Raw genomic sequence first — 26117 nt, forward strand, 5'->3', positions numbered from 1 at the left:
TTTCTTTTAGGAAGCCGTGCAAACCTTTTTTAAACTCTGCTAAGCTAACCACCTTTATCACATTCTCTGGCAACGAATTCCAGCGTTTAATTACACGTTGAGTGAAGAAACATTTTCTCTGATTCGTTTTCAATTTACTACATTGTAGCTTCATCGCATGCTTACTAGTCCTAGTATTTTTGGAAAGCATAAGCAGACGCTTCACATTTACCCGTTCAACTCCACTCATTATTTTATAGACCTCTATCATATCTTCCCTCAGCCGCCTTTTCTCCAAGCTGAAGAGCCCTAGCCGCTTTAGCCTTTCCTCATAGGGAAGTCGTCCCATCCCCTTTATCATTTTCGTCGCCCTTCTCTGCACCTTTTTTAATTCCACTATATCTTTTTTGAGATATGGTGACCAGAATTGAACACAATATTCGAGGTGCGGTCGCACCATGGAGCGATACAAAGGCATTATAACATCCTCATTTTTGTTTTTCATTCCTTTCCTAATAATACCTAACATTCTATTTGCTTTCTTAGCTGCAGCAGCACACCGAGCAGAAGGTTTCAACCACTAGGTTAGCGCCACGCTACAGAAAAAAATTCCAGAGTGCCAGAAATGGTGCGCACTCCAGCTGGAACTTACGCCGGCAGCCGCACTGGGATTACTGCCATTTTGTAAAATAGCCCCCAGTCAGCTATGAAACTCAGCTGAGATCCTAATCTTTTTGAGCTGAGTGAAATGCAAATAATTTTAGTTTCTTAGTATGGATGTGGAATATTTAAGGATTCACAGAGGGGCATAATTGAAAGGGGCGCCCAAGTTTTCCTTAGGACGTCCTCACAGGATGTCCCGGCGAAGGGGCGGGGAAACCCGTATTATCGAAACAAGTTGGGCGTCCATCTTTCGTTTCGATAATATGGTCGGGAACGCCCAAATCTTGACATTTAGGTCGTCCCTAGAGATGGTCGTCCTTAGACTTGGTCGTTTCTGATTTTCGGCGATAATGGAAACTAAGGATGCCCATCTCAGAAACGACCAAATGCAAGTCCTTTGGTCATGGGAGGAGCCAGCATTCGTAGTGCACTGGTCCCCCTGACATGCCAGGACACCAACCGGGCACCCTAGGGGGCACTGCAGTGGACTTCAGAAAAAGCTCCCAGGAACATAGCTCCCTTACCTTGTATACTGAGCCCCCCAACTCCCCCCCAAAACCCACTACCATTGCCCTTACAGGTGAATGGGGGCACCTACATGTGGGTACAGTGGGTTTGTGGTGGTTTTGGAGGGCTCATATTTACTAACACAAGTGTAACAAGTGGGGGGGGATGGGCCTGGGTCCGCCTGCCTGAAGTGCACTGCACCCACTAAAACTGCTCCAGGGACCTGCATACTGCCATAACATCTGAGGCTGGCATAGAGGGTGGCACAAAAGATTTTTAAACTATTTTTTGAGGGTGGGAGGGGGTTAGTGACCACTGGAGGGAGTAGGGGGAGGTCATCCCCGATTCCCTCTGGTGGTCATCTGGTCAGTTCGGGCACCTTTTTGTGGCTTGGTCGTAACAAAAAAAAGGACCAAGTAAAGTAGTTCAAGTGCTCGTCAGGGACGCCCTTTTTTTCGATTATGGGTCGAGGACACCCATATGTTAGGCATGCCCAAGTCCCGCCTTCGCTACGCCTCCGACACGCCCCCGGGAACTTTGGTCATCCCCGCGACGGAAAGCAGTTGGGGACACTCAAAACCGGCTTTTGATTATGCCGATTTGGGTGACCCTGGGAGAAGGATGCCCATCTTCCAATTTGTGTCGAAAGATGGGCGTCCTTCTCTTTCGAAAATAAGCCTAATCAATAGAAACAAAATAAAACATGGAAAAGAAAATATGATGAAACCTTTTTTATTGGACATAACAGTACATTTCTTGATTAGCTTTCGAAGGTTGCCCTTCTTCGTCAGATCGGAAATAAGCAAATGTTGGTAGATGACAGTATATGTAAGTGAAACATCAAGGCATTCCAGTGACAGTCTAACAGGATGGGGGTAGATAGGTGAGAGACAGGAAGAGGGACAGGTGAGATATGCATGGAGACAGGAGGGTGACAAAGCAGTATAATTTTATGGTTTACTAGTAGAAAAGGCCCGTTTCAGGCACAAATGAAATGGGCGCTAGCAAGGTTTTCCTCAGAGTGTGTATGTTTGAGAGAGTGTGTGTGAGAGTGACTGTGTGAGAGAGAGTGAATTTGCGAGTGTGTGTGTGTGACAGAGTGAGTGAGACTGTGTGCGAGTGTGTGTCTGTGAGAGAGAGTGTGTGTGCCTGGGGTCCCTCCCTCCCACCCAGTTCCAGTGTCCCCCCTTCCTCCATGTTCCAGGGTCGTCGTCGTCGTCCCCCTCCCTCCCTCCCTCCCTCCATCCCTCCGAGTTCCAGGGTAGTTCTCCCTTTTTTTTAATTTTTTGTACAAGTGGTGCATTCCCCCCCTCCTCCCCTCTTGTCCCCTCCTCTGAATTCCAGACCCCCATCCCTCCCCCGTTCCAGACTCGCCTCCCTCCGAATTCCAGACCCCCCTCTGAGTTCCAGTCCCCTCCCCACCAGTTCCAGATCCCCCTCCCTCCATCTGAATTCCAGACCCCTCCCTCCCGCTCTCCGAGTTCCAGACCCCACCTCCCTGCCTTCCTCCGATTTGCAGACCCCTCTCCCTCCGATTTCCAGACCCCCCCCTTGGAGTTCCTGACCCCTGGACCCCCCTGTCGTGACCCTCTAGAGCCCCCCTTCCCTCCGCCAAACCTCCCCCGCTGCCGTCGCGTACCTGTACTGGCGGGGGACCCCAACCCCAACCCCCTCAGCCGAAGTCTCCTCTTCTCGGCCGCGCGGTGTGGACGAATGACGTGATCAAGTTTGAATCAGTTTGTGCTCGTGTGTCTGACGCACGCACACAAACAGATTCCAGCTTGATCACATCCCCTGGGTTTTCGGCTTAATGCGTCCTGTGTCATCAGCTGGGGCTTCAGAGCCCAAAGTTACGGACACAGGCAGCCAGGCTCATAGAACGTTGGAGGTGAGTATTATTATATAGGATAATGGGCTAGAAAACCCAGATCTTTGTTAAGTCCTGTCTGGTGGGTGTCAAAATATTTAATCATTCTGACTTCAAAGGTCTTACGTTCCTGTATTGTTTTAAAGTTCCCTTTTAAGATTCTTACCATGAAATCACTGGTACAGTGTTCTGGTTTCGTAAAGTGCTGTCCCACAGGCATGACATTTTTATTAGTACTGGCATTTTTCATATGGTGTCTATGTAAATTAAATCTCTTCTTTAGCATCTGACTTGTGTCTCCAATGTAGCAGCCTTCGTTGCATTTTTTACACTGAATGATATATACCACATTGGAAGATGAGCACATGAAAGATTCCTTAATGTTGAATATTTTTCCTTTGTGATATGACTGTGGGGTCCTGTGAAATGTTTTGGCATAGTTTGCATCTGGATATATTGCAATGATGTGTACCATTCTTTTCTTTTTGAGTCTGTGTTGGGAACTTACTTCTAATTAGCTTCTGTTTTAAGTTGGGTGGCTGTCGGAAGGCCAACACTGGTGGGGATGGGAATATCTCTTTCAGTAATTCATCCTCCTGGAGTAGAGGCTGCAGATCTTTTTATAATTTTTATTAATTTTTCCAGCTCTGGGTTGTATGTCACTATAAAGGGGATTCTGTCTGTGGCTTTTTTTTTTCTTTGTACTGTAGCAGATTTTCCCTGGTAGTATTTCAAATGTTTGCACAAACCGAAACCAATCCAGAGAAATCCATACACAGAATAGAGTATATTTGAGTCAAATATTTACAGATCTGAAACCAAAGGATTGTCCAATCCTGATTCAGGCTGCACTGTGGGTGTTTTAAGCTCGTCATTGGAGATGCCTGGATTCCATACATAAATATATTTTTACTTCTGTCATCATGGCAGGATCTGAGAGAGATTGTCCACATGGAACACAGCAATCAGCTTTGGCATTCACTGTTTGAATAGTGACTAATTTTACATCATTGTATCTTCTGTTAAATGTCAAAAATTCAGTAACGAGCCAGTGTTTACTTCAAAGAGAGGAGCCAAGTCCCTGAGATGAATATATTTTATACATTTTATGTGAATCAATCAGGGCTTGCAAGACATTCAGGAAATACATCTCATATAGGCATCTGGCGTCTTTTTCTGCCCATTGTTCAGCCAGAGTGTTGAAGGATCAGTCATAAGAAAAAATGAAATTTGTTGTCTTGTTTGCAGTCCTGACAAAGTCTTAACAAATTCTCCAGATAGAGTTTTGGATTGTGGGAGCCTAATACTCAGAAGAAATTATGGAGCCCTTCGACTAAAATGTGTTAAAATCTAGGCTTAACTCATTTTAACTGAGAAGTTTCCTGCGTACTAAGGTGGGAATTTCTAAAAATTGCACCCAAAGTTAGGAACCGGGAGGATAAGCACCAATTCTATAAAGATCGCTTACCAGAGTAGCACTTAGGGAGGAGATTCTGTAAATGGCGCCATAAAAATCGGCGCAGGTAAAAAACACGTAGTTAGCTCGATTCTATAAACTACGCCTAAAGTAAAGGAAACAAGGGAATTCAGAAAGTCACCCCCAGAATAAACTTGATGGCAGAGGGAAAGGTCATGTAAATATAGAAAACCACCCAAACTCACTTAGCACATGGAAAGCAATGAGCACAAATGCTCGTAGTCTAAGCAGAAAGGTTCAAGACTTGCAAGACTTGGATATTGTTGCTATTATGGAGACCTGGTTCAACGATTCCCATGAATGGGATGTGACCGTACCGGGCTGTAATCCTTTTAGGAAGGATAGAGATGGCCGAAGAGATGGAGGAATGGCTCTGTTTGTGAGAGACGATATCAGAGCGGCTAAAATGCGAGGAACCTGGGGAAAGGAAGAAGCTTTATGGATCGTCCTGGAAAGAGAAGATGGAACCTGTATCCACACGGGGGTTATCTACAGACCTCCGGCACAAATGGAGAAGCTAGACAAGGCTCTGATAGAAGATATTCAAAAGATTGGTATGAAAGGGGAGGTGCTACTGTTGAGAGATTTCAATTTGTCTGACGTGGATTGGAACGGCCCATCTGCGGAATCGGAAAGAAGTAGGGAGCTTGTGGACGCTTGTCAAAGTGCCTTGCTCAGACAAATGGTGATGGAACCCATGAGGGAAGGGTCGATGCTGAATCTAGTGCTCATGAATGGAGGAAGCGTTTCCAATACCCGGGTGGGTGCCCACCTGTCTAATAGTGATCATCACATGATATAGTTTGATATAAGGGCAAAGGCGGACGCACAAAACCCAAAGTACTGGATTTCAGACGTACTGATTTTAATAAAATGGAGGAATACCTGAAGAAGGAGCTGTTGGCATGGGAAGGCATAGAAGTGGAAAATCAGTGGTCCAAGCTAAAGGAGGAGTGGCCTAGTGGTTAGGGTGGTGGACTTTGGTCCTGGGGAACTGAGTTCAATTCCCAATTCAGGCACAGGCAGCTCCTTGTGACTCTGGGCAAGTCACTTAACCCTCCATTGCCCCATGTACAAATAAGTACCTGTATATATGTAAGCCCCATTGAACCTGCTATGAGTGGGAAAGCGCAGGGTACAAATGTAAGGAAAATAAAAATAAATATGGCGGCTGATCTTTATGTGAGGAAAGTAAACAAGAGAAACAGGAAGCCTATATGGTTCTTCAAACAAGTAGCTGAAAAAATAAGAGCAAAAGAGGCTTTGTTCAAGAAATACAGAACACAACGAGAGGATCTCGGAAAAAATAATCGGATGTGCAGCGAAATTAAAACCAACGCGCATCCATTTATGGCCTGAGCCCTTAATGCCACCCATTAACTTAACGGTAAAGGTTCATGCGTTACCCACACGGTAACCGTCGAGCGCACGCCAACTGCCGATTAGCGCCGGGAACGGCCCCACAGTAGAAAATAGAAAAAAAAATTTCTACCATGGGTTTTTGGTGCATGCCAAACTCAGAATTAGTGCCAGGTGCACGTGCTTGCCAGGGACGGTAATGCCTGTTTGATGCACGTTGCACGTGCGTAGGCCCTTTACGCACACCTTTGTAAAAGGGCCCCTAATTACTTAGTGCGTGAAGAGATCTTGGATCCTTGTCCAAATGTGGGTGACCTTTATAGAATCCGGGCATAAGGTCAGATTTAACTCATCAGTATTTAGGGCTGGTCCTGCATGAAGTTTTCCATTCGTTCACTCGACTTGTACAAAAAAAATAACACAGGAGCACATACTTGTCTCCTATTTAGTTCTACCTACTCCGGTGTTAAGGGGCTCATTTTCAAAACCTAAAATTTTATTTATTTTTGCTACATTTGTACCCCACCCTTTCCCACTCATGGCAGGCTCAATGTGGCTTACATGAGGCAATGAAGGGTTAAGTGACTTGCCCAGAGTCACAAGGAGCTGCCTGTGCCTGAAGTGGGAATCAAACTCAGTTCCTCAGTTCCCCAGGACCAAAGTCCACCACCCTAACCACTAGGCCACTCCTCCACTGTTGCTACTATTTGAGATTCTACATGGAATGTTGCTATTCCACTAGCAACATTCCATGTAGAAGTTGGCCCTTGCAGATCACCAGTGTGGCCGCACAGGCTTCTACATGGAATGTTGCTAGTGGAATAGCAACATTCCATGTAGAATCTCAAAGAGTAGCAACTTTCCATGTAGAACCTCCAATAGTAGCAACATTCCATGTAGAAGTCGGCCCTTGCAGATCACCAATGTGGCCGCGCAGGCTTCAGACTCACAGAAACAGAAGCCTGCATAGCCTTGTACATGGAATGTTGCTAGTGGAATAGCATTTGTACCCTGCGCTTTCCACTCATGGCAGGCTCAATGCGGCTTACATGGGACAATGGAGGGTTAAGTGACTTGCCCAGAGTCACAAGGAGCTGCCTGTGCCTGAAGTGGGAATTGAACTCAGTTCCTCAGGACCAAAGTCCACCACCCTAACCACTAGGCCACTCCTCCATTGTTGCTACTATTTGAGATTCTACATGGAATGTTGCTATTCCACTAGCAACATTCCATGTAGAAGTCGGCCCTTGCAGATCACCAATGTGGCCGCACAGGCATCTGCTTCTGTGAGTCTGATGTCCTGCACATACGTGCAGGATGTCAGACTCACAGAAACAGAAGCCTGCGCAGCCTTCTACATGGAATGTTGCTTGTGGAATATTTTTGTTACATTTGTACCCTGCGCTTTCCCACTCATGGCAGGCTCAATGCGGCTTACATGGGGCAATGGAGGGTTAAGTGACTTGCCCAGAGTCACAAGGAGCTGCCTGTACCTGAAATGGGAATCCAACTCAGTTCCTCAGTTCCCCAGGACCAAAGTCCACCACCCTAACCACTAGGCCACTCCTCCACTCCGTCATGCTTGAGTTCTTTCAGTACCCTGGGGCTTATACTATCCGGTCTACGTGATTTATCTCTCTTGAACTTGGCAATTTGGCTCAACACATCTTCCAGGTTCACTGAGATTTCTTTTAGTTCCTCCACATCTTCACCCTTGAAAATCATTTCCAGTACAGGCAGATCTCTTACTTCTTCTTCTGTAAAGACCAAAGCAAAGAACTCATTCAATCCTTCTTATCTGTTCCCTTCTCCACTACTGCTAACTCCAGACTTCGCGCCTTCTGTCTCGCTGCACCTTACGCCTGGAATAAACTTCCTGAGCCCCTACGTCTTGCCCCATCCTTGGCCACCTTTAAATCTAGACTGAAAGCCCACCTCTTTAACATTGCTTTTGACTCGTAACCACTTGTAACCACTCGCCTCCACCTACCCTCCTCTCCTCCTTCCTGTACACATTAATTGATTTGATTTGCTTACTTTATTTTTTGTCTATTAGATTGTAAGCTCTTTGAGCAGGGACTGTCTTTCTTCTATGTTTGTGCAGCGCTGCGTACGCCTTGTAGCGCTATAGAAATGCTATAGTAGTAGTAATCTCTCTGCTATGGCCTTGTCCTCCCTGAGTGCCCCCTTTTCTCTTTCATAATCTAACAGTCCTACAGATTCTCTCATAGGCTTTCTGCTTCTGATGTACCTGAAAAAGGTGTTACTGTGAGTTTTTGTCTCCATTGCTGTAAACGAGAATGAAGATCCATTTTTTTTAGCAAAGAGATACTTTAAAACAGGGGCGTAGCTAGGTGGGGCCACGGGGGCATGGGCCCCCACAGATTTAGCCCTGGCCCCCTGCCAATGACCCTCCCACCGCCACCTTCGACCTCCCCTCCCACCACCACCAACCCTCCCCCACCGCCACCAGGTACCATTGCTGGCGGGGGACCCAAACCCCTGCCAGCCAAAGTCCTCTTCAGTGCTGATCTCTGGCACGTTCGCTGATCTGTGTCTGTGAGTCTTGACTCCTGAGTCCTGCACGTAGGCCATGGGGGGGGGGGGGGGGCGGCGCCAGGGGGGCTAAAATGTGCCCCTTCATCTCAGGCTCTGGACCCCCCTCCCGCTGAGTTCTGCCTATGCCCCTGTATTACAACTGTCATGCATTATACATTTTAAGAGTTTATATGTGCTTTGAAATTGAGAAAGTTAATTAAATTTCCTATCTGTGTCAAAAAAAATAAAAAAGCTTCTTGGATTTTTTCCTTTGATACAAAAATAAAAAATATTCTCATAGGTATTTTCAGAGCAGTGTTATCTTTATAATGGTAACGAGCGATAACAACACAACTGTCTTTGCATGGAATGCCTAACACTGTAAAGCATTTGTGTCTTGTGCTGGCCAACAAGGAGTGTTTTGTGCCAGTTGGCACAACAAGTATTATCAAAATTTACACACCAGCTGGCTGTGCTAATTTTGTGGTGGACAAAACTGGCACAGTCATCAGGTCTGCAGATTTTGCAGGAACAGACACTCCTTGGTGTGGTGGGTTGCGATGAGATCTGGGCACACCAGAGTGCTGTCTAATTCAGGAGTCTGCATGAAGCACCTACTAGTCCCCAGTGGTGCCAGCTCCCCGGTTGACTGCATCTTGGTGCTTCTCCATTGATCTGGTGACCTACATTTCGGGATGATTCAGCAGCACTGTCCCTCTCTGCCTGAAGAAGTTCTCCAAGCCTCCTCTCTCTGTCTAGCTTTATCTGGTTATTGGAGACCTGCCCTTCCCTCTGCTACAGCTCTTTCTAAGGAACATCCTTTCATCGTCATCGTCATTTTCTTTCTTCAGATAACTGTGTACACTCTTGAGGTATACCTGGTACTCTGGTTTTACCCAAGCTGCAAAGGACTCAGATACAAGTTAACCTATGCATCCAACTTCTCCTACATAGGCACAGAGTGGCCTAGTGGTTAGGGTGGTGGACTTTGGTCCTGAGGAACTGAGGAACTGAGTTTGATTCCCACTTCAGGCATAGGCAGCTCCTTGTGACTCTGGGCAAGTCACTTAACCCTCCATTGCCCCATGTAAGCCGCATTGAGCCTGCCGTGAGTGGGAAAGCGCGGGGTACAAATGTAACAAAAATAAAATAGATACTATTGGAGATTCTACATGGAATGTTGCTACTATTGGAGATTCTGCATGGAATGTTGCTATTCCACTAGCAACATTCCATGTAGAAGGCTGCGCAGGCTTCTGTTTCTGTGAGTCTGACGTCCAGGACGTCAGACTCACAGAAGCAGAAGCCTGCGCGGCCACATTGGTGATCCGCAAGGGCCGACTTCTACATGGAATGTTGCTAGTTGAATAGCAACATTCCATGTAGAATCTCAAATAGTAGCAACAGTGGAGGAGTGGCCTAGTGGTTAGGGTGGTGGACTTTGGTCCTGGGGAACTGAGGAACTGAGTTGGATTCCCACTTCAGGCACAGGCAGCTCCTTGTGACTCTGGGCAAGTCACTTAACCCTCCATTGCCCCATGTAAGTCGCATTGAGTCTGCCATGAGTGGGAAAGCGCAGGGTACAAATGTAGCAAAAAAAAAAAAAACCCATAGATTGTACTGTACATCATATATTTCTTCCTATTGTCTATCCCTATGTACCTGAAGATACTATCCTGACCCGACCCTAATATCAAATTGTATTCGTTTCCATACCGGACTTGGCGATCGCCTTTACGGTATTATGTAAGCCACATTGAGCCTGCAAATAGATAGGAAAATGTGGGATACAAATGTAACCAAACAAAAAAGCAACACTGGGCCTTCAAGACTGAGACAACAGGAGTGTTTTATTAGTGAATGACCCGACACGGGCCGTGTTTCGGCGTAAAGCAACGCCTGCCTCAGGGGTGAGGGTTTGGACAAAACAGGAGACTAAAACAGGTGGTTTCTTTTCAATCGCTGCTGTCCGTTGTGACAGGCTCTCTTGGCTTTAAAGATTCTCTCCGTTTAATCTCGGAGGCATTGGATACATATATACTTCACATAATTTATGCCCAAACCCTGACCCCTGAGGCAGGCGTTGCTTTACACTGAAACACGGCCCGTGTCGGGTCATTCACTAATAAAACACTCCTGCTGACTCAGTCTTGAAGGCCCAGTGTTGCTTTTTTGTTTGTGTACTTTTTATGTATGCTGGTTACCCTCTCTGTTTGGCGGATACAAATGTAACAAATAAATAAATAAAATAATGGATCAGAATACCTAGCGGGTCTTTTACTAAGCACCAATAAGCCCGATGCGGGCTTACCGCTCGCTAAACTGGACGTACCACTGGGCTACTGCAGCAGCCCTGCAAATAGTTCCCACCCCCAAGCTTCTGCCATTTTTGGAACACCAGTGTTTATCTGTTGGTAACTGGGCAGTGCCTTGCGCTGTCCGATTACCGCCAGGCTAGTGTGGGAGCCCTGTGGCGGCAAGTGCTACCCCTGGAATGGCCGCGTGGCAAGTGCTTCATTTGCCGCACGGCCACTTATTACTTTTTATCCGCTGCGGTAAAAGGGGGCCTCAGCACGCGTCAAAAAGATGCGCTCACACTAGCGCAGGCCCCCTTTCGCCGCAGCTTGGTAAAAGGACCCCTTAAAAAATAATATGCAAGGGATATGCGTATTATCTCCAAGGCATTTCTCAAAAGAGATGAAAACGCATTTCAATTTGTCTCCAAAATACTTGCAGCGCAGTTGAAACTCATTTCACAAGGTTAATTGCGAACTCGGATGTACCACGATGGTGGTGTTTCATTTATTTGTTAACGCCGCCCTGGCGGAAATCATCCTGGCAGCTTTTCTGTTGATTAATCCAAGGACAAGATAGACTACTGAACAGAATTTGGCAGTGCCGTACACTGAGGTTATTTGAATATTGAGCTTGGCAACGTTGTACAGTCTTGATAGAAAAATTTGCTAGTCTGCATCGTGTTACAGGTCTGAGCGGGAAGAGACTGTTTTCTGTCGGATGCGCCTCTCTTACTGAGAATTGTTGACCACTAAGGGGCCCTTTTACCAGTGGCGATCTTAGGTCGGCTGCCACCCGGGGCAGATCACCACCGTGCACCCCCCCCCCCCCCCGGGTGTAGCGGCGTCCATCCCCCCAGGGTGCAGCACAACACCCCCCCCCCCTCCCTGGCGCAATGACACCCCCCCCCCCCCGGAGCATCAAGCCCCCCCCTGGGGTGCATTCTTGGCTGCTGGAGGGTGCAGAGAGCAGCCGCACGCCTGTCGGCTCCACTGGCTCCCTGCTCCCTCTGCCCCAGAAGAGGAAGTAACCTGTTCCTGGGCAGAGGGAGCAGAGAACCAGCGGAGCAGACAGGCGCACGGCTGCTCTCTGCACCCTCCAGCAGTGTGCAGCTGGGGCGGACCGCCCCCACCGCCCCGCCCTTCCTATGCCACTGTCTTTTACTAAGCTGCGGTAAAGGCTAGCGTGCGCTTACCGCAGCTTAAAATGGCTTACCACAGGATGTACTCAGGCTTCCTGTGATATGTTACAAATCAGCGTATTGCCTGCTTGCTAAAAAAATATTTAAAAATTTTAGTTGGGAGAGTCAAGGGGCAGAGAATGGGCATTCCTCGGCTAATCAGTTAGTGCATCCACATTACCGTCTGCAGCAAAAGATAGTACATAAGAACATAAGCATTGTCATACTGGTACAAACTGAAGGTCCATCAAGCCCAGTATCCTGTTTCCAACAGTGGCCAATCCAGGTCACAAGTACCTGGCAAGATCCCAGAACAGCAAAACAGATTTTTATGCTGCTTATCCTAGAAATTAGCAGTGCATTTTCCCAAGTCCATCTTAATAATACTCTATACTTGATTGCTTAATCTACTCTCACTATGAACTTTAATGCAATAGCACTTCGTATTTCTCATTCCGGAAATGGCGATCGCCGCTACGGAACAACGTAAGCCACGTTGAGCCTGCAAATAGGTGGGAAAATGTGGGATACAAATGCAACAAATAAATAAATAATGGCTTATGGACTTTTAAACCCTGCTAAGCTAACTGATTTTACTACATTCTCTGGCAATAAATTCCAGAGTTTAATTACTTGCTGAGTGAAGAAATATTTTGTATGAGTTGTTTTAAATGTCCTACTTAGTAGCCTCTTTGCATGCCTCCTAGTCCTAGCATTTTTTTTGCAAGAGTAAACAAGCGATTCACATCTCCCTGTTCCACGCCACACAGTATTTTATAAACCTGTAAGAGCCCTAACTGCTTTAACCTTTCCTGACAGGGAAGTTGTTCCATCCCTTTTATCATTTTTTTTCAGTGGTCATGTGCCAATGGCAACGTTAGCACATGGCCCAGTAATTCAAAAAAATGGAACATTGTCTATTTTACTACTGCAGTAAAAATGGCCTCAGCACTTGGGAAAAACCTGCGTAAGGGTGTACTAATGCCAGGTTTTGCTGCATCTTAGGAAAAGAAGCCCTAAATGAGCCCTGCTGTCCTAGAGTAAAAAGCTATAGTCGAGCAACCGGCTTCTGGTTTATTGTTGTCGGTAATATACTGTGCTAATATATCCCAGCAAGAACTGAGACAAGGACTCTTACCAGCGTTGCTTTTTATTATTTATAACAAGTTGGGAAAACTGAGCGAACAACCTAACGTGTGTGTCGAGACAAGAAATACACATTATATAACACTTGACTGCAGCGAGGAGGTGCAGGCCTCGGCGCTATTAATTATTTCTTGGTTTTTTTAAGCTAGCTTTGCAGAGCTGTCGCAGGTCAGTTCAGCCAGATGGTGATTCTCTGTTATTCAATTAAACCAGGGATATCGGCGCTGTGTTTTCCTGAGAAGTGAACGTGACCTGCGCTAATAGCACCTTCCGGTCCTGTGTGGCGGCATGAAAAAGACAACAAAAGGATATGACATATTAAGGGGGAAATGGGACTTGATATTTACCGCCTTTCTGAGGTTTTTGCAACTACTTTCAAAGTGGTTTACATATATTCAGGTACTTATTTTGTACCAGGGGCAATGGAGGGTTAAGTGACTTGCCCAGAGTCACAAGGAGCTGCAGTGGGAATTGCAACCAGTTCCCCAGGATCAAAGTCCACTGCACTAACCACTAGGCTACTCCTCCACTCATTCCACCAATAAGAGCCAACCTCATCAGTGATGTCACAATGGCTTGATTGCCCGATACTTGGCTCACTTCTGATATTGTGATGTCATAAGGGAAAGGGGGAAAGGGAAATGGGACTTGATATACTGCCTTTCTGTGGTATTTTGCAACTACATTCAAAGCGGTTTACATATATTCAGGTACTTATTTTGTACCAGGGGCAATGGAGGGTTAAGTGACTTGCCCAGAGTCACAAGGAGCTGCAGTGGGAATTGAACTCAGTTCCCCAGGATCAAAGTCCACTGCACTAACCACTAGGCTACTCCTCCACTAGCAACATTCCATGTAGAAGCCTGCCCTTGCAGATCACCAATGCGGCCACGCAGGCTTCTGTTTCTGTGAGTCTGACGTCCTGCAGGATGTCAGACTCACACAAATAGAAACCTGCGCGGCCGCGTTGCTGATCTGCAAGGGCAGGCTTCTACATGGAATGTTGCTAGTGGAATAGCACCATTCCATGTAGAATCTCAATAGTAGCAACATTCCATGTAGAACCTCAAATAGTAGCAACAGAATCCCAAAAGTAGCAACATTCCACCTAGAATCTCCAATAGTAGCAACAGAATCTCAATAATAGCAACATTCCATGTAGAATCTCAAATAGTCGCACCAGAATCTCAATAGTAGCAACATTCCATGTAGAATCTCAAATAGTAGCAACATTCCATGTAGAATCTACAAATAGTTTCAACCAGTGGCGTAGCAAGGGGGGGGGGCGGGAGGGGCGGTCCGCCCCGGCTGTCAGCTTGGGGGGGGGGGGGTTCTGCCTGCCAGCTCCACCCCCGGGTGCAGCACGATGACACCAACCCCTCGGCGCATCAACACCCCCCCCCCCCGACCAGTGCCTACCCTCCTCAGCTCCCTCCGGCTCCAACCAGCTCCCACATCCTACCTTTAAAGAAATTTCGGAAGCCGTGAAGAGGCGAGGCACAGCGCCTCGTGCCTGCATGTAAAAGAAGCGTGGATCCTCATCAGGCCTTCCCTCACGCTGTCTGTCCCGCCTTCCGCTGACGCAACTTCCTATTTCCGCAAGGGCGAGACCAGATAGCGTGAGGGAAGGCCCAATGAGGATCCACGCTTCTTTTACATGCAGGTGCGAGGTGCTGCGCTTCGCCTCTCCACGGCTTCCGAAACTTCTTTAAAGGTAGGGTGCGGGAGCTGGTTGGAGGGAGCTGAGGAGGGTGGGGGGGGTGTTGATGCGCCGAGGGGGGGTGTCATTGTGCTGCACCTGGAGGGGGTGCAACGGCGAAGCACCCCGGGTGGCAGCCCTCCTTGCTACGCCACTGGTTTGAACATTCCATGTAGAATCTCAAATAGGGAAAGGGAAATGGGACTTGATATACTGCCTTTCTGAGGTTTTTGCAACTACATTCAAAGCGGTTTACATATAGTCAGGTACTTATTTTGCACCAGGGGCAATGGAGGGTTAAGTGACTTGCCCAGAGTCCCAAGGAGCTGCAGTGGGAATCGAACCCAGTTCCCCAGAATCAGAGTCCGCTTCACTAACCACTAGGCTACTCCTCCACTCCAATATTAAGGGCAATTCTATACGGTGCATCTTAAATGTAGACGCTTGTAATGCAGACCAATATATAAGATAATAGTTCTGCATCAGGGGCAAATAATGTTGAGAACTGGATGTCTGTCCATATATATGTCGAGTACTCACAAAATTCACTAATTATATATATTCTAAACACTTCACACTACTTTCTTCTTAAAGTATTTATTAAATAATATCCCCGTTCAACCACATAAGATCTCACATATCTCACTCCGTACAGTCCTTAAACAACAATTCATCTACCTCAACTGTGTAGGATTGTCCCAGGATGCTAACATCCAAAGTTAGTCCGTTATGGAGCAAACACTCCACAGTAGCTCAACACAAATATGTCCTGGTAATCCACTATCCAGTTTGTAAAAAGGTTCAGTAGGTGACAAGCACAGCGTTCACAAGTGAAGAATCGATGTACAACAAATGAGTGAATAAAAGTTCCGCTGCGGTCTCAATCTCGACCACTGTTAGATGTGAAATCTTACATAGTAACATAGTAGATGACGGCAGAAGAAGACCTGCATGGTCCATCTAGTCTGCCCAACAAGATAAACTCATATGTGCTACTTCTTGTGTATACCTTACCTTGATTTGTATCTGCCATTTTCAGGACACAGACCGTAGAAGTCTTGCCCAGGACTAGCCCCACCACCCAAACACCAGCCCCGCTTCCAATTCCTATACGGAGATCTGTAAGCGTTGACTTGTTCCTTTCATTCACCATCCAATCATCAATCTGGTCTCAACACAGGCCGTGTTTCATTATTTCTTCATCAGGAGACCTTTCACAAATTACATTAACCGTTACTCACATTCATATACAACCACTCCACAATATCTACACAAAATATGGTGCTTTAACACTACCTTTAACAGCCCCATAAGAGCACCTGGTTCACACAGGATTTCCTCTGTATCCGGTTCCACCAGCTACGTGAATCTTAATGATTCCCCGTATACCTCATACCCTCTTTTATATTGCTATTAATAGAGACCAATCCACTTCCTTGTTTAAACCATGTGGTTCCACAGTACCCCAATTATATATCATCCGCTGTTCTCTGCGGACTAATTCCCGCTCAGGATTGCCCACTTGACCCTGTAGTTGGAACAGTACAACAAATTTCAACTCCTCAACCTGATGATTAAACTTTATCCAATGGCTAGCAAGCGGAGTGTCAAATTTCTTACACCTAATATTGCTGAGATGTTGCGCAACACGCATTTTAATCTTGCGAGTGGTCTCACCAATGTACCACAATTGGCACGGACAACATATACCATACATCACAGTGAGGGGCATAATCGAACGTCGCCGGCGATCTATTTTGGCGGCGGCGCAACAGCTGGCCGGAACCGTATTATCGAAAAAGATGGTCGGCCATCTTTTTTTTTTCAATAATACGGTTTAGCCCGGCCAAATGCCAGAGTTCGCCGGGTTTGAGATCGCCGGGTTTGTTTTTCAGCGATAATGGAAAAAAATGCCGGCCATCTCAAACCTGACAAAATCCAAGGCATTTGGTCATGGGAGGAGCCAGCATTTGTAGTGCACTGGTCCCCCTGACATGCCAGGACAGCAACCGGGCACCCTAGAGGGCACTTCTAAAAATGTTTAAAAAAATACACAAATAGCTCTCAGGTGCATAGCTCCTTTACCTTGTGTGCTGAGCCCCCCCAAATCCCCCCCCAAACCCACTCCCCACAACTCTACACCATTAACATAGCCCTTATGGGTGAAGGGGGGCACCTACACGTGAGTACAGTGGGTTTTAGGGGGATTTGGAGGGCTCAACACTTAGCATCACAAGTGTAACAGGTAGGGGGGGGGGATGGACCTGGGTCTGCCTGCCTGAAGTGCACTGCACCCATTAAAAACTGCTCCAGGGACTTGCATACTGCTGTCAGGGAGCTGGGTATGACATTTGAGGCTGGCAAAAAAGGTTTTTAGTTTTAGTTTTTTAGTGTGGGAGAGTTTTGGTGACCATTTGGGGGACTACAGGGAGGTGATCCCCCATTCTCTCCGGTGGTCATCTGGTCAGTTGGGGCACCTTTTTGAGGCTTGGTCATGAAAATAAAAGGACCAAGTAAACCCGGCGAAATACTGCTTAACGCCGCTTTTTTTTCCCATTATCCGCGAAAGCTGGCCATCTGGTAGCCACGCCCATGCCCGCCCATGTCCCGCCTTCGCTACGCCGCCGACACGCCCCCTTGAACTTTTGCCGGTGCGGCGACGGGAAAGCGGCAATGTTGTAAAAAAAGCCGCTTTCGATTATACCGATTTCGCCGCTTTTGAGAGATCGCCGGCCATCTCCCGATTTATGTCGGAAGATCACCGGCGATCACTTTTCGAAAATAAGTCTGATTGTGAGAGTTACCATCAGTTTTCGTTTTTAAATAGTATTATCTAGCAATCGATTGAACCCACACACGGTCAGTGCACAAAGCGTGCCTACAATAAACACAAGAGTTGCATTGCATATGCCCACCAGACATCCCATATTTACACTGACTTGTTAATTTCTTCCTGGATAATATCTCGCCAACATTTCTATCACGAGTGCATGAAAACCGTGGCTTATTTTGCAATGCCGGACGCAAAGATAAAATAGACCAGTGTTTGAATAGTATACTTTGAATCATCCCTGTCTGTTTATAGAATGGAAGTGTACAATTAATTTTTTCACCTTGATCCCTCTCTCTGTTTTTCGGTGTATTCAACCAGCACTGATGCGCATATTTACCACGTTTATATGCTCTCTTAATAGTTTGTTGTGTATGTTGTAAGCCACATTGAGCCTACAAATAGGTGGGATACAAATGTAATCAAATATATAAACGGCGAGTGACCGAACTCACTCACAAATGCGCAGTAGAGGCTTCCCTCTCTGTACCGCCCCCGCGTCAATACGTGATGACGGGGGCGGGACAGAGAGAGAAACTGCGCTCCACCCCTCGAGATCGCCGCCACTGGTAACACCCCCCCCCCCCCCCACCCGGCCCGGGCCCTCTGATCGCAATTAATTCAACTTACATCGCCGCAGCACGCAGATCAGCTGAGCTCCAGTCGGCCTTCCTTCCCTGCCTGTGTCCCGCCCTCGTCGACGGTACATCACACGAGGGCGGGACACAGGCAGAGAAGGAAGGCCAGGCCGACGGGAACTCAGCTGATCTGTGTGCTGCGGCGATGTAAGTTGAATTAATAGCGAACAGAGGGCCCGGGCCGGGTAGAGGGGTGGCGGCGGCGGCAACTCTGGGGGGGGGGGGTACCGGTAGCGGTGACCTCGGGGGGGGGGGGGGCAGCGGCGACCTCGTCGGGGGGGGGCCTTGGAAAACCCCCATTCCAATAGTAGCCCGTTTTAACGGGCTCAACGGCTAGTAAATAAATAAATAAAATAAGTTGTATTTATTTGTTGCATTTGTACCCTACACTTTCCCACCTATTTGCAGGCTCAATGTGGCTTACACAGTACCGTAAAGGCGTTTGCCAATCCGGTAGAGAGCAGGTACAAGGTTATGTTGTGTTTGAATAAGGTAGGTGTTTTCCCGGTTGCACTAGAGTCAAATGGAGGGGGGTTGTTTATTGTCCTTTAGATTGTAAGCTCCTTTGAGCAGGGACTGTCCTTCTATGTTAAACTGTACAGCGCTGCGTAACCCTAGTAGCGCTTTAGAAATGTTAAATAGTAGTAGTAGGATGTGGGGATTTACGTTGGATCAGTAGGGTGGGCCCTTTTGAAGAGGTTGGTTGTATTAGGTTTGTTGTGGATGCAACTTGGCTCTCTAGTGTTAAGTTACGGTCCATTGTACTTCTGCTCCTTGTGACCTTGGGCAAGTCACTTAACCCTGCATTGCCCCAAGTACAAAATCTTAGATTGTGAGCCCTCTAGGGACAGAGAAAGTACCTGCATAAAATGTGAATAGCATTGCGTATGTCTACTAGCGCTATAGAAATGACTATTAGTAGTAGCTTTTGAGCTGTCCTAATTCCACCCGCTGAACTATGCAGATCTAGCACCTGCATAACTGTTCTTTACCTTTAAAGAAACCCTGATCCCTCTCCCAACCTCCAAACAAGCCCTTCCTTCGTCCTACCACCTCTCCCCAACCCATCCCCCCTCAAAAAAAAACATGTATTCAATGCAAATTATATAAAATCAACATATAACTTTCCTCTAACTGCCCAACTTGGCCGTGTTTCGCCCTGTCAAGAGCTGCATCAGGGGCTTCTTGGCAGCTTTATTCCTTGTGCTACACTGTACTAACCAGCCAGGGAAAACATTGGACTGTTTCTGCTGGTTTCATGTTAAGCCCCTGACACAGCCCTTGAGAGTGTGAAACATGGCCATGTTAGGCGGTTACAGGAAAGTTCTATGCTGATTTTATATATCTGCATTGAATAATTGGTTTTTTTTTTAATCACATAGGTCTGCTTTTCTGCTACATCAAGCTGTTTGGCCACCTGTATGTGATATATACCTAGATTACCTGTTATTTGAGGAGAACGTGGTGAAGGCGGTTAGCTTGGCAGAGTTTAAAAAGGGGATAGACGGTTTCCTAAAGGACAAGTCCATAAACCACTACTAAATGGACTTGGGAAAAATCCACAATTCCAGGAATAGCATGTATAGAATGTTTGTACGTTTGGGAAGCTTGCCAGGTGCCCTTGGCCTGGATTGGCCGCTGTTGTGGACAGGATACTGGGCTTGATGGACCCTTGCTCTTTTCCCAGTGTGGCATTACTTATGGACTTATGTACTTTCTAGCTTCATTGCATGCCTCCTAGTCCATATTTTTCGAAAGAGGTAAACAAGCTATTGACGTCTACCCATTCCACTCCACTCATTATTTCATAGACCTCTATCATATCTCCCCTCAACTGTCTTTTCTCCAAGCTGAAGAGCCCTAGCCGCTTTAGGATGCTGGGCTCGATGGACCCTTGGTCTTTTCCCAGTGTGGCATTACTTATGTACTTATGAGTCTCTATTAGCAACAAAACCAGTTTGATCCATATTATTGATGCTAGGAAGAACTTTAGCCGGTCTGAGCACTGAACGTTTTGCTAGTATCTTCCCATCAATATTTATAAGCGATACGGGGTGATAATTGGCAACAGCATTGTGATCCCTGCCATGTTTAGCCAGGCCGATCGTAAGAGCTTCAGCTATGGTCTCATTAATCGTACCAGCAGATAGCACTGAGAGCAATTCTGGAACCAAAATCTCCCCTTAAAAGGCGTTACAGAATTGAAGTCTAAACCCATCCCCCCCAGGTGTTTTCCCATTGTGCATCGACATTAAGGCCCGTAGCTATATCTTCGCACCAGTGGGCGAGCCGTCAAGGCTTTGTTCCGTAGATTCTGACTGTTTCGATCCCTGTATAGCTTGCAAACATTTGTCATCCTGACCTAAGGAAGCAGGTCCCTCAGCCCTTGATAAAACTTTAAGAACTGTTAAGATGTATCCTCATGTTTGATGTGCATCCTCCCTCCCGCCTCCTTATCACAGAGATCTTTTCTCTCTTTTAAATAGGTTTCCAGTACTCTACCTGCTTTATTAGAGCCAGCATAATGGGTTGCTTGTTGGGTGAATAAATCTTTTCTTGTTTTCTCCGGCTCAAAATCTCATTATAGTGGAACTAATTTTCCGACACTGGTTTAGTGTGTCATTATGCCAATTTGTTATAAGCTGTGTTTCTGGAGATGTAAGTTTCTCATCTAATGCCTCCAGCTCAGCATTCAGAGTTTTATTTATTTATTCGAGTTCAGTAGGCAAGGACACACCCTCTAATGGTTTTCTTAAAGGCGTCCCATGTATGCTCCTGTGAAATGTTCACCTGTGCATGAATCTGAACATATTTCTGAACATTGGGATATTAACTCCATCTTAAGATCCAGCAACAGGGCATTATTAAGGGATGCTTTTACTAAGATGTGCCGAAAAGTGGCCTGCGCTGATGTAGACACGTGTATTGGACACGTGCAGGTCCATTTTTCAGCGCACCTTGCAAAAAAGGTCTTTTCTTTTTAGCCGAAAATGGACGTGTGGCAAAAATAAAATACTAGGACTAGGAGGCATGTGATGAAGCTACAAAGTAGTAAATTAAAAATGAATTGCAGAAAATTTTTCTTCACTCAACGTGTAATTAAACTCTGGAATTCGTTGTCAGAGAATGTGGTAAAGGTGGTTAGCTTAGCAGAGTGTAAAAAAATATTTGGACGGCTTCATAAGTACATAAGTATTGCCATACTGAGAAAGACCAACGGTCCATCAAGCCTAGCATCCTGTTTCCAACAGTGGCCAATCCAGGTCACAAATACCCGGCAAGGAAAAGTCCATAGACCATTATTAAATTGGACTTGGGGAAAATCCACTATTTCTGGGATAAGCAGCATAGACTGTTTTGTACTTTTTTGGGATCTTGCCAGGTATTTGTGACCTGGATTGGCCACTGTTGGAAACAGGATGCTGGGCTTCATGGACCTTTGGTCTTTCCCACTATGGCAATACTTATGTACTTATGTAAGGTATGTGTGATGCCGTTAGGTGCATACATGTAGCTATGCTCAGGGGATGATTGTTGCAGTTGTCTAAATCTACGTTAACTTCTAAAATCTATTTCATTTATTATTTTAAAATATTACGGTGCTCAGTGTAAATAAGTTGCATAGCACATGAGATACAATCACCTTTCGCTGCACCATCCCCCTGCCCAGGGCCGCCGACAGGGGGGGCAGGGGGGCAAAATTCCCCGGGCATCCAAGGGGGCGCTCGGCGCCGGGGTTAGGCCACCGGCGCTGCAGTCCCCGGTCTCACCTGCCTGCCTCCATGGCTCCAGGGCCCCTTCATTCAAAGCGGCAGTTGCAGATCACCTCTCTTCTGGCCTTCCCTCCCTTTGTCCTGCCCTCGCGGAAACCGGAAGTTACATCAGACAAGGGCGGGACACAGGGAGGAAAGGCCAGAAGAGACACGATCTGTGACTGTCGCTTTGAATGAAGGGGTCCTGGAGCCGTGGAGGTAGGCAGGTGAGACCACGGACTGCAGCGACGGCAGCAGCAGAGGTGGGGCAGCGGGGGGGGGGGGGGGGCGGCCTTGCCCCAGGCCCGGCCTAGTCTCTCGGCGGCCCTGCCCCTGCCTCCTCTATCTTGTAGTAACTGTTGCTGATAATGTTTTGTTATTAATATTTTCTATAAATCAGTTATTTTAAGATGGATTTATATATCTTCGTTGATTCATCTCTATACTCCAGAAGGAATGCTTAACAAATTCACTAAGGGGTCCTTTCACTAAGGCGCGCTGAAAACTGGCTTGCGGCAGTGTAGGCACGGGTTTGGGGCGCACGCCGATCCATTTTTCTGCGCGCCTGTAAAAAAAAAAGCCTTTTTAAAATTTTTGCCGAAAATGGACGTGCGGCAAAATAAAAATGGCCACGTGGCCATTTTGGGTCTGCGACCCTTATCGCCAGCCATTGAGCTAGTGGTAAACTCTCACCGCAGTAACCAGGCGGTAATGACCTACATGCATCAATTGAACTTGGCGCATGTCCGAAAATAACAATTATTTTTCAGCCGCACTTAATGGACACGCACCAAAAAAAATGAAATTACCACAGGAGCCACGTGGTAGTCGGGCGATAACTCCATTTTGGCGCATTATGGGCACATGCAGACGCTTACACAGCTTAGTAAAAGGGCCTCCAGCTTTTAAATGACCATGGGTGGGGGGTGGTATCTGTAGGTAAATAACTTTGATGATCTTCACCTCTATGTTTCCATGACTCCAAAACTCTTTGTTTTCCCGACTTCTCTCATGACACGAACATTCTGAATGTTCTCAACAGTAACAGTTGTTACTTCAGCAGTGGCGTAGCAAGGTCGGTGGCCACCCGGGGCGGATCACCGTTGGGCTTCACCCTCCATGGGTGTAGTGGCGTCCTGGGCCCACCCGAGCCTACCCTTGGCTACGCCACTGGTTGGTCTTCATCGTAAAGCGTATGGGGACAGATTTAAAGATCTCAATATGCATACTTTGGAAGAAAGGCAGGAGAGGGGAGATATTAGAGACATTTCTGGCCTCTTTTACTAAACCAAGCTAGCGATTCCTGCATGGCAAATGCGACATGGCCAATTCAAGATGCCTTGCCTTGGTCTCCCCCAATTGTTTTTCTTTGTTCTTGTGTTGTGCTTTGTCTTCTCTTTTCATCGGAATCCTTAAGCAACATTTAGACAAGTAAATAGCAAAACAACACATATCTATAAATGGAGCATCCGATCTTGAACTTAGGACTGGAAACAACTGGAGATTGCCAGGTACCCCTAGAAGGGGAGGAAATTGAGATTCTGGAGCATTGGTGTAGTACAGCATAAGGAGATGGACTTGTCTTAATAAAACCCAGGTGAACGTTGCCTTTTCACAGCAGTGGGGTGGAGGATCACAAACTTATGCTGAATTGGAAGCTATGCTGTGGGTGGGGCTGAGCGAGCCAACTAGAAATGCTTGGTTAAAGTTGGTCAGTAAAGACCTGGGAGACGAACAGAAATTAGGAGGGCTGTTCAAAGACTGTTGCACTGTATGGTCCATTCTGACTGTACAACTGAGAGAATAAACAGAGAAACCAGAGGAGGAGTGAGAAACTGCTTGAGGATTTATGGGAACTCATTTGCATAGTTAGTTTCCATATTTGAGCAGGACCTGTTTGGTAGGTTTGAGTCTCTGTCCTGTCTGAACTAAAAAAAGGATGAATGTCTAAAGAGACTTTATACCAATCAGTGTCTTTTCCTTCTCCTGGAAACAGACTGATTAATTGGACATTCACCCTGACTGTAATAGCTAGAGCTCCAAGGGACCACTACTGTAGTAGATTGACATCAGAGCATGGGTTTATCTGGATTGGAGTCTTTTCCAGAAATTCTTGTTGACAATGGCTTATTAAGAGGATGTGCTACAGTCTGAAAGTGTATTTGCAGAACATTTCTTTCTTTGCTGTGTTGTTCCAGATATGTAAATATGTACGTGAAGCTATACAGTTTTTTAACAGGCTCAGTGACTCTTAAACCTTTGAGAAAACATCTGCCTAGTTTTATACAGGGCGACCTAAATGTCTATTTATCCACTTACCCAGTGACGATCTTAGCTCGGCTGCCACCCAGGGCACATCACTGATGCGCACCCCCCCCCCCCAACCGGGTGCAGCCGACTCACCCCTGGTGCAATGACACCCCCCCCCCCCCCCCCCCGGGTGCAGTTTTAGCTGCTGGGAGCAGCCGCACGGCTCTCGGCTCTGCTGGCTCCCTGCTCCCTCTGCCCCAGAACAAGGAAGTAACTGTTCTGGGGCAGAGGGAGCAGGGAACCAGCGGAGCTGACAGGCGCGTCCGCTACTCTCTGCACCTCCCCCAGCAGCGTGCACCCGGGGTAGACCGCCCCCACCGCCCTGCCCTTGTTACGCCGCTGCACTTACCCAACCTACACAAAAGGGTCCTTTTATTAAAGGGCGTGGTGCATCTTAACAGGAGTTATTCCATACGCTAAGCCCAGATTCAATGCGGCACTTTAAAAAAAAAATCCATTTTTTTTTCTTACAAGCTATGCCACTAATATTGTCATTAGTGTACGGTACCTGCAAACAGTTAACACGGAGCATTATCTCCTGTTATTTAGGGGGCGCCAGCTGCTTGTGCGTTAAGACTGCATTATCAAGTTAGAACACGCTAGCTGAATGATGCTTCTGTGCCCGTTCCTCGTCCAATGAGAAACTCCCTCCAAAAAATATTTTTCAAAAATACCGCACACTTTGAGCATGGAAAAGGGAAGTTACCGCAAAGAGCGTTAACCCATTTTGCAGTGTTAAGCATACATCAGTGCGTAATGATTTTGAATAAAAGAACCTCTGAGTTACATTTCATTGTTTTTAATTCCATACGTGTGTGAGCGTCCTTTTAAGGAAATCATTTCGTTATTTCATTTCAGTTCGGGAAACAACAGATTGAAGACCTTTTCAATGACCTTTGCGATGGAAGAAAACTGCTGGACCTGCTCGACGGCCTTACGGGCCAGAAACATGTATGTAATCTGCTTTTCTGATATACTAACAATCGTAGTAAGACTGCCACAAGCACTATCATAAATGAACTTGGATTGCAGGTTTAATCACTCGCATTTCCACATCCAAGATATGCTCTAATCAGGTATAATAGGTATTTATGAAAGATACTGAAAGAAATATATTATTTTCATAAGATTGATGCTAGTTTTTGTATCGCATCTGCCTCCATTAACAGCTGACTAAAATGCAGGGGTGGTTTCGGCTGTTTCCTTAATGATGTGTTTCATATTCCAGCTATTATCCTCTGATGCGTGCCTTGTTATGGATGTTTGTTTACCATTACGAGGACTTCTAAGTGTAATTTTCAGGCTTATCTGCTAGCATAAAAGGAAAAAATATATTTATAACTTTTGAACTGTCAAACGAATGCTAAATCACTGTGGAATAACGTACATCGGCTTACCCACATCCATGTTTTCTCCTTATCCGTGATCTCGTTGCTGCATTAACGGACACGCACTGTGCATTCGTCTGCTGATAACAATGTGCGCGTCAGACCATTACAGCCATGAAAGCGACTCTGCACGTTCTGAAATGGAAGAGAGATTCACACCATAAACTGGGGCAAGCAGAAGAACTTTGCACAAGACCTAAAAGTGCAGAGTTGGAACAATTTCATAAATGCACAGTTCCAGAAAACGTGTACACAAGACTTTTTTCGTGTACACATGCCAGCACATTTCAAAATGCGCGCTCTGTTTTAAAATTCCCCTGAGGAATTTACACCCTTATTCTTACATTTGCTAGGTTCTATGTTACTTTATGGAGGAGTAGCCTAGTGGTTAGTGCAGTGGACTCTGATCCTGGGGAACTGGATTTGATTCCCACTGCAGCTCCTTGTCACTCTGGGCAAGTCCACTTAACCCTCCATTGCCCCAGGTAC

The 26117-nt window shown here is 46.5% G+C and overlaps 1 protein-coding gene across 1 annotated transcript in view; it reads left to right on the forward strand.

The window, feature by feature from the left end:
• The window catches only part of DMD (dystrophin), a 2615032-nt gene that overhangs the window by 487627 nt on the left and 2101288 nt on the right, over window positions 1–26117 (forward strand). Inside the window, exon 3 of the mRNA XM_030202363.1 lies at window positions 25099–25191. Within this exon, the coding sequence (XP_030058223.1) occupies window positions 25099–25191 (93 nt within the window). The remainder of the gene's footprint in view (window positions 1–25098; window positions 25192–26117) is intronic.

Source organism: Microcaecilia unicolor, chromosome 4 (genome assembly GCF_901765095.1).
Source record: "Microcaecilia unicolor chromosome 4, aMicUni1.1, whole genome shotgun sequence".
NCBI classification, from domain to species: domain Eukaryota; kingdom Metazoa; phylum Chordata; class Amphibia; order Gymnophiona; family Siphonopidae; genus Microcaecilia; species Microcaecilia unicolor.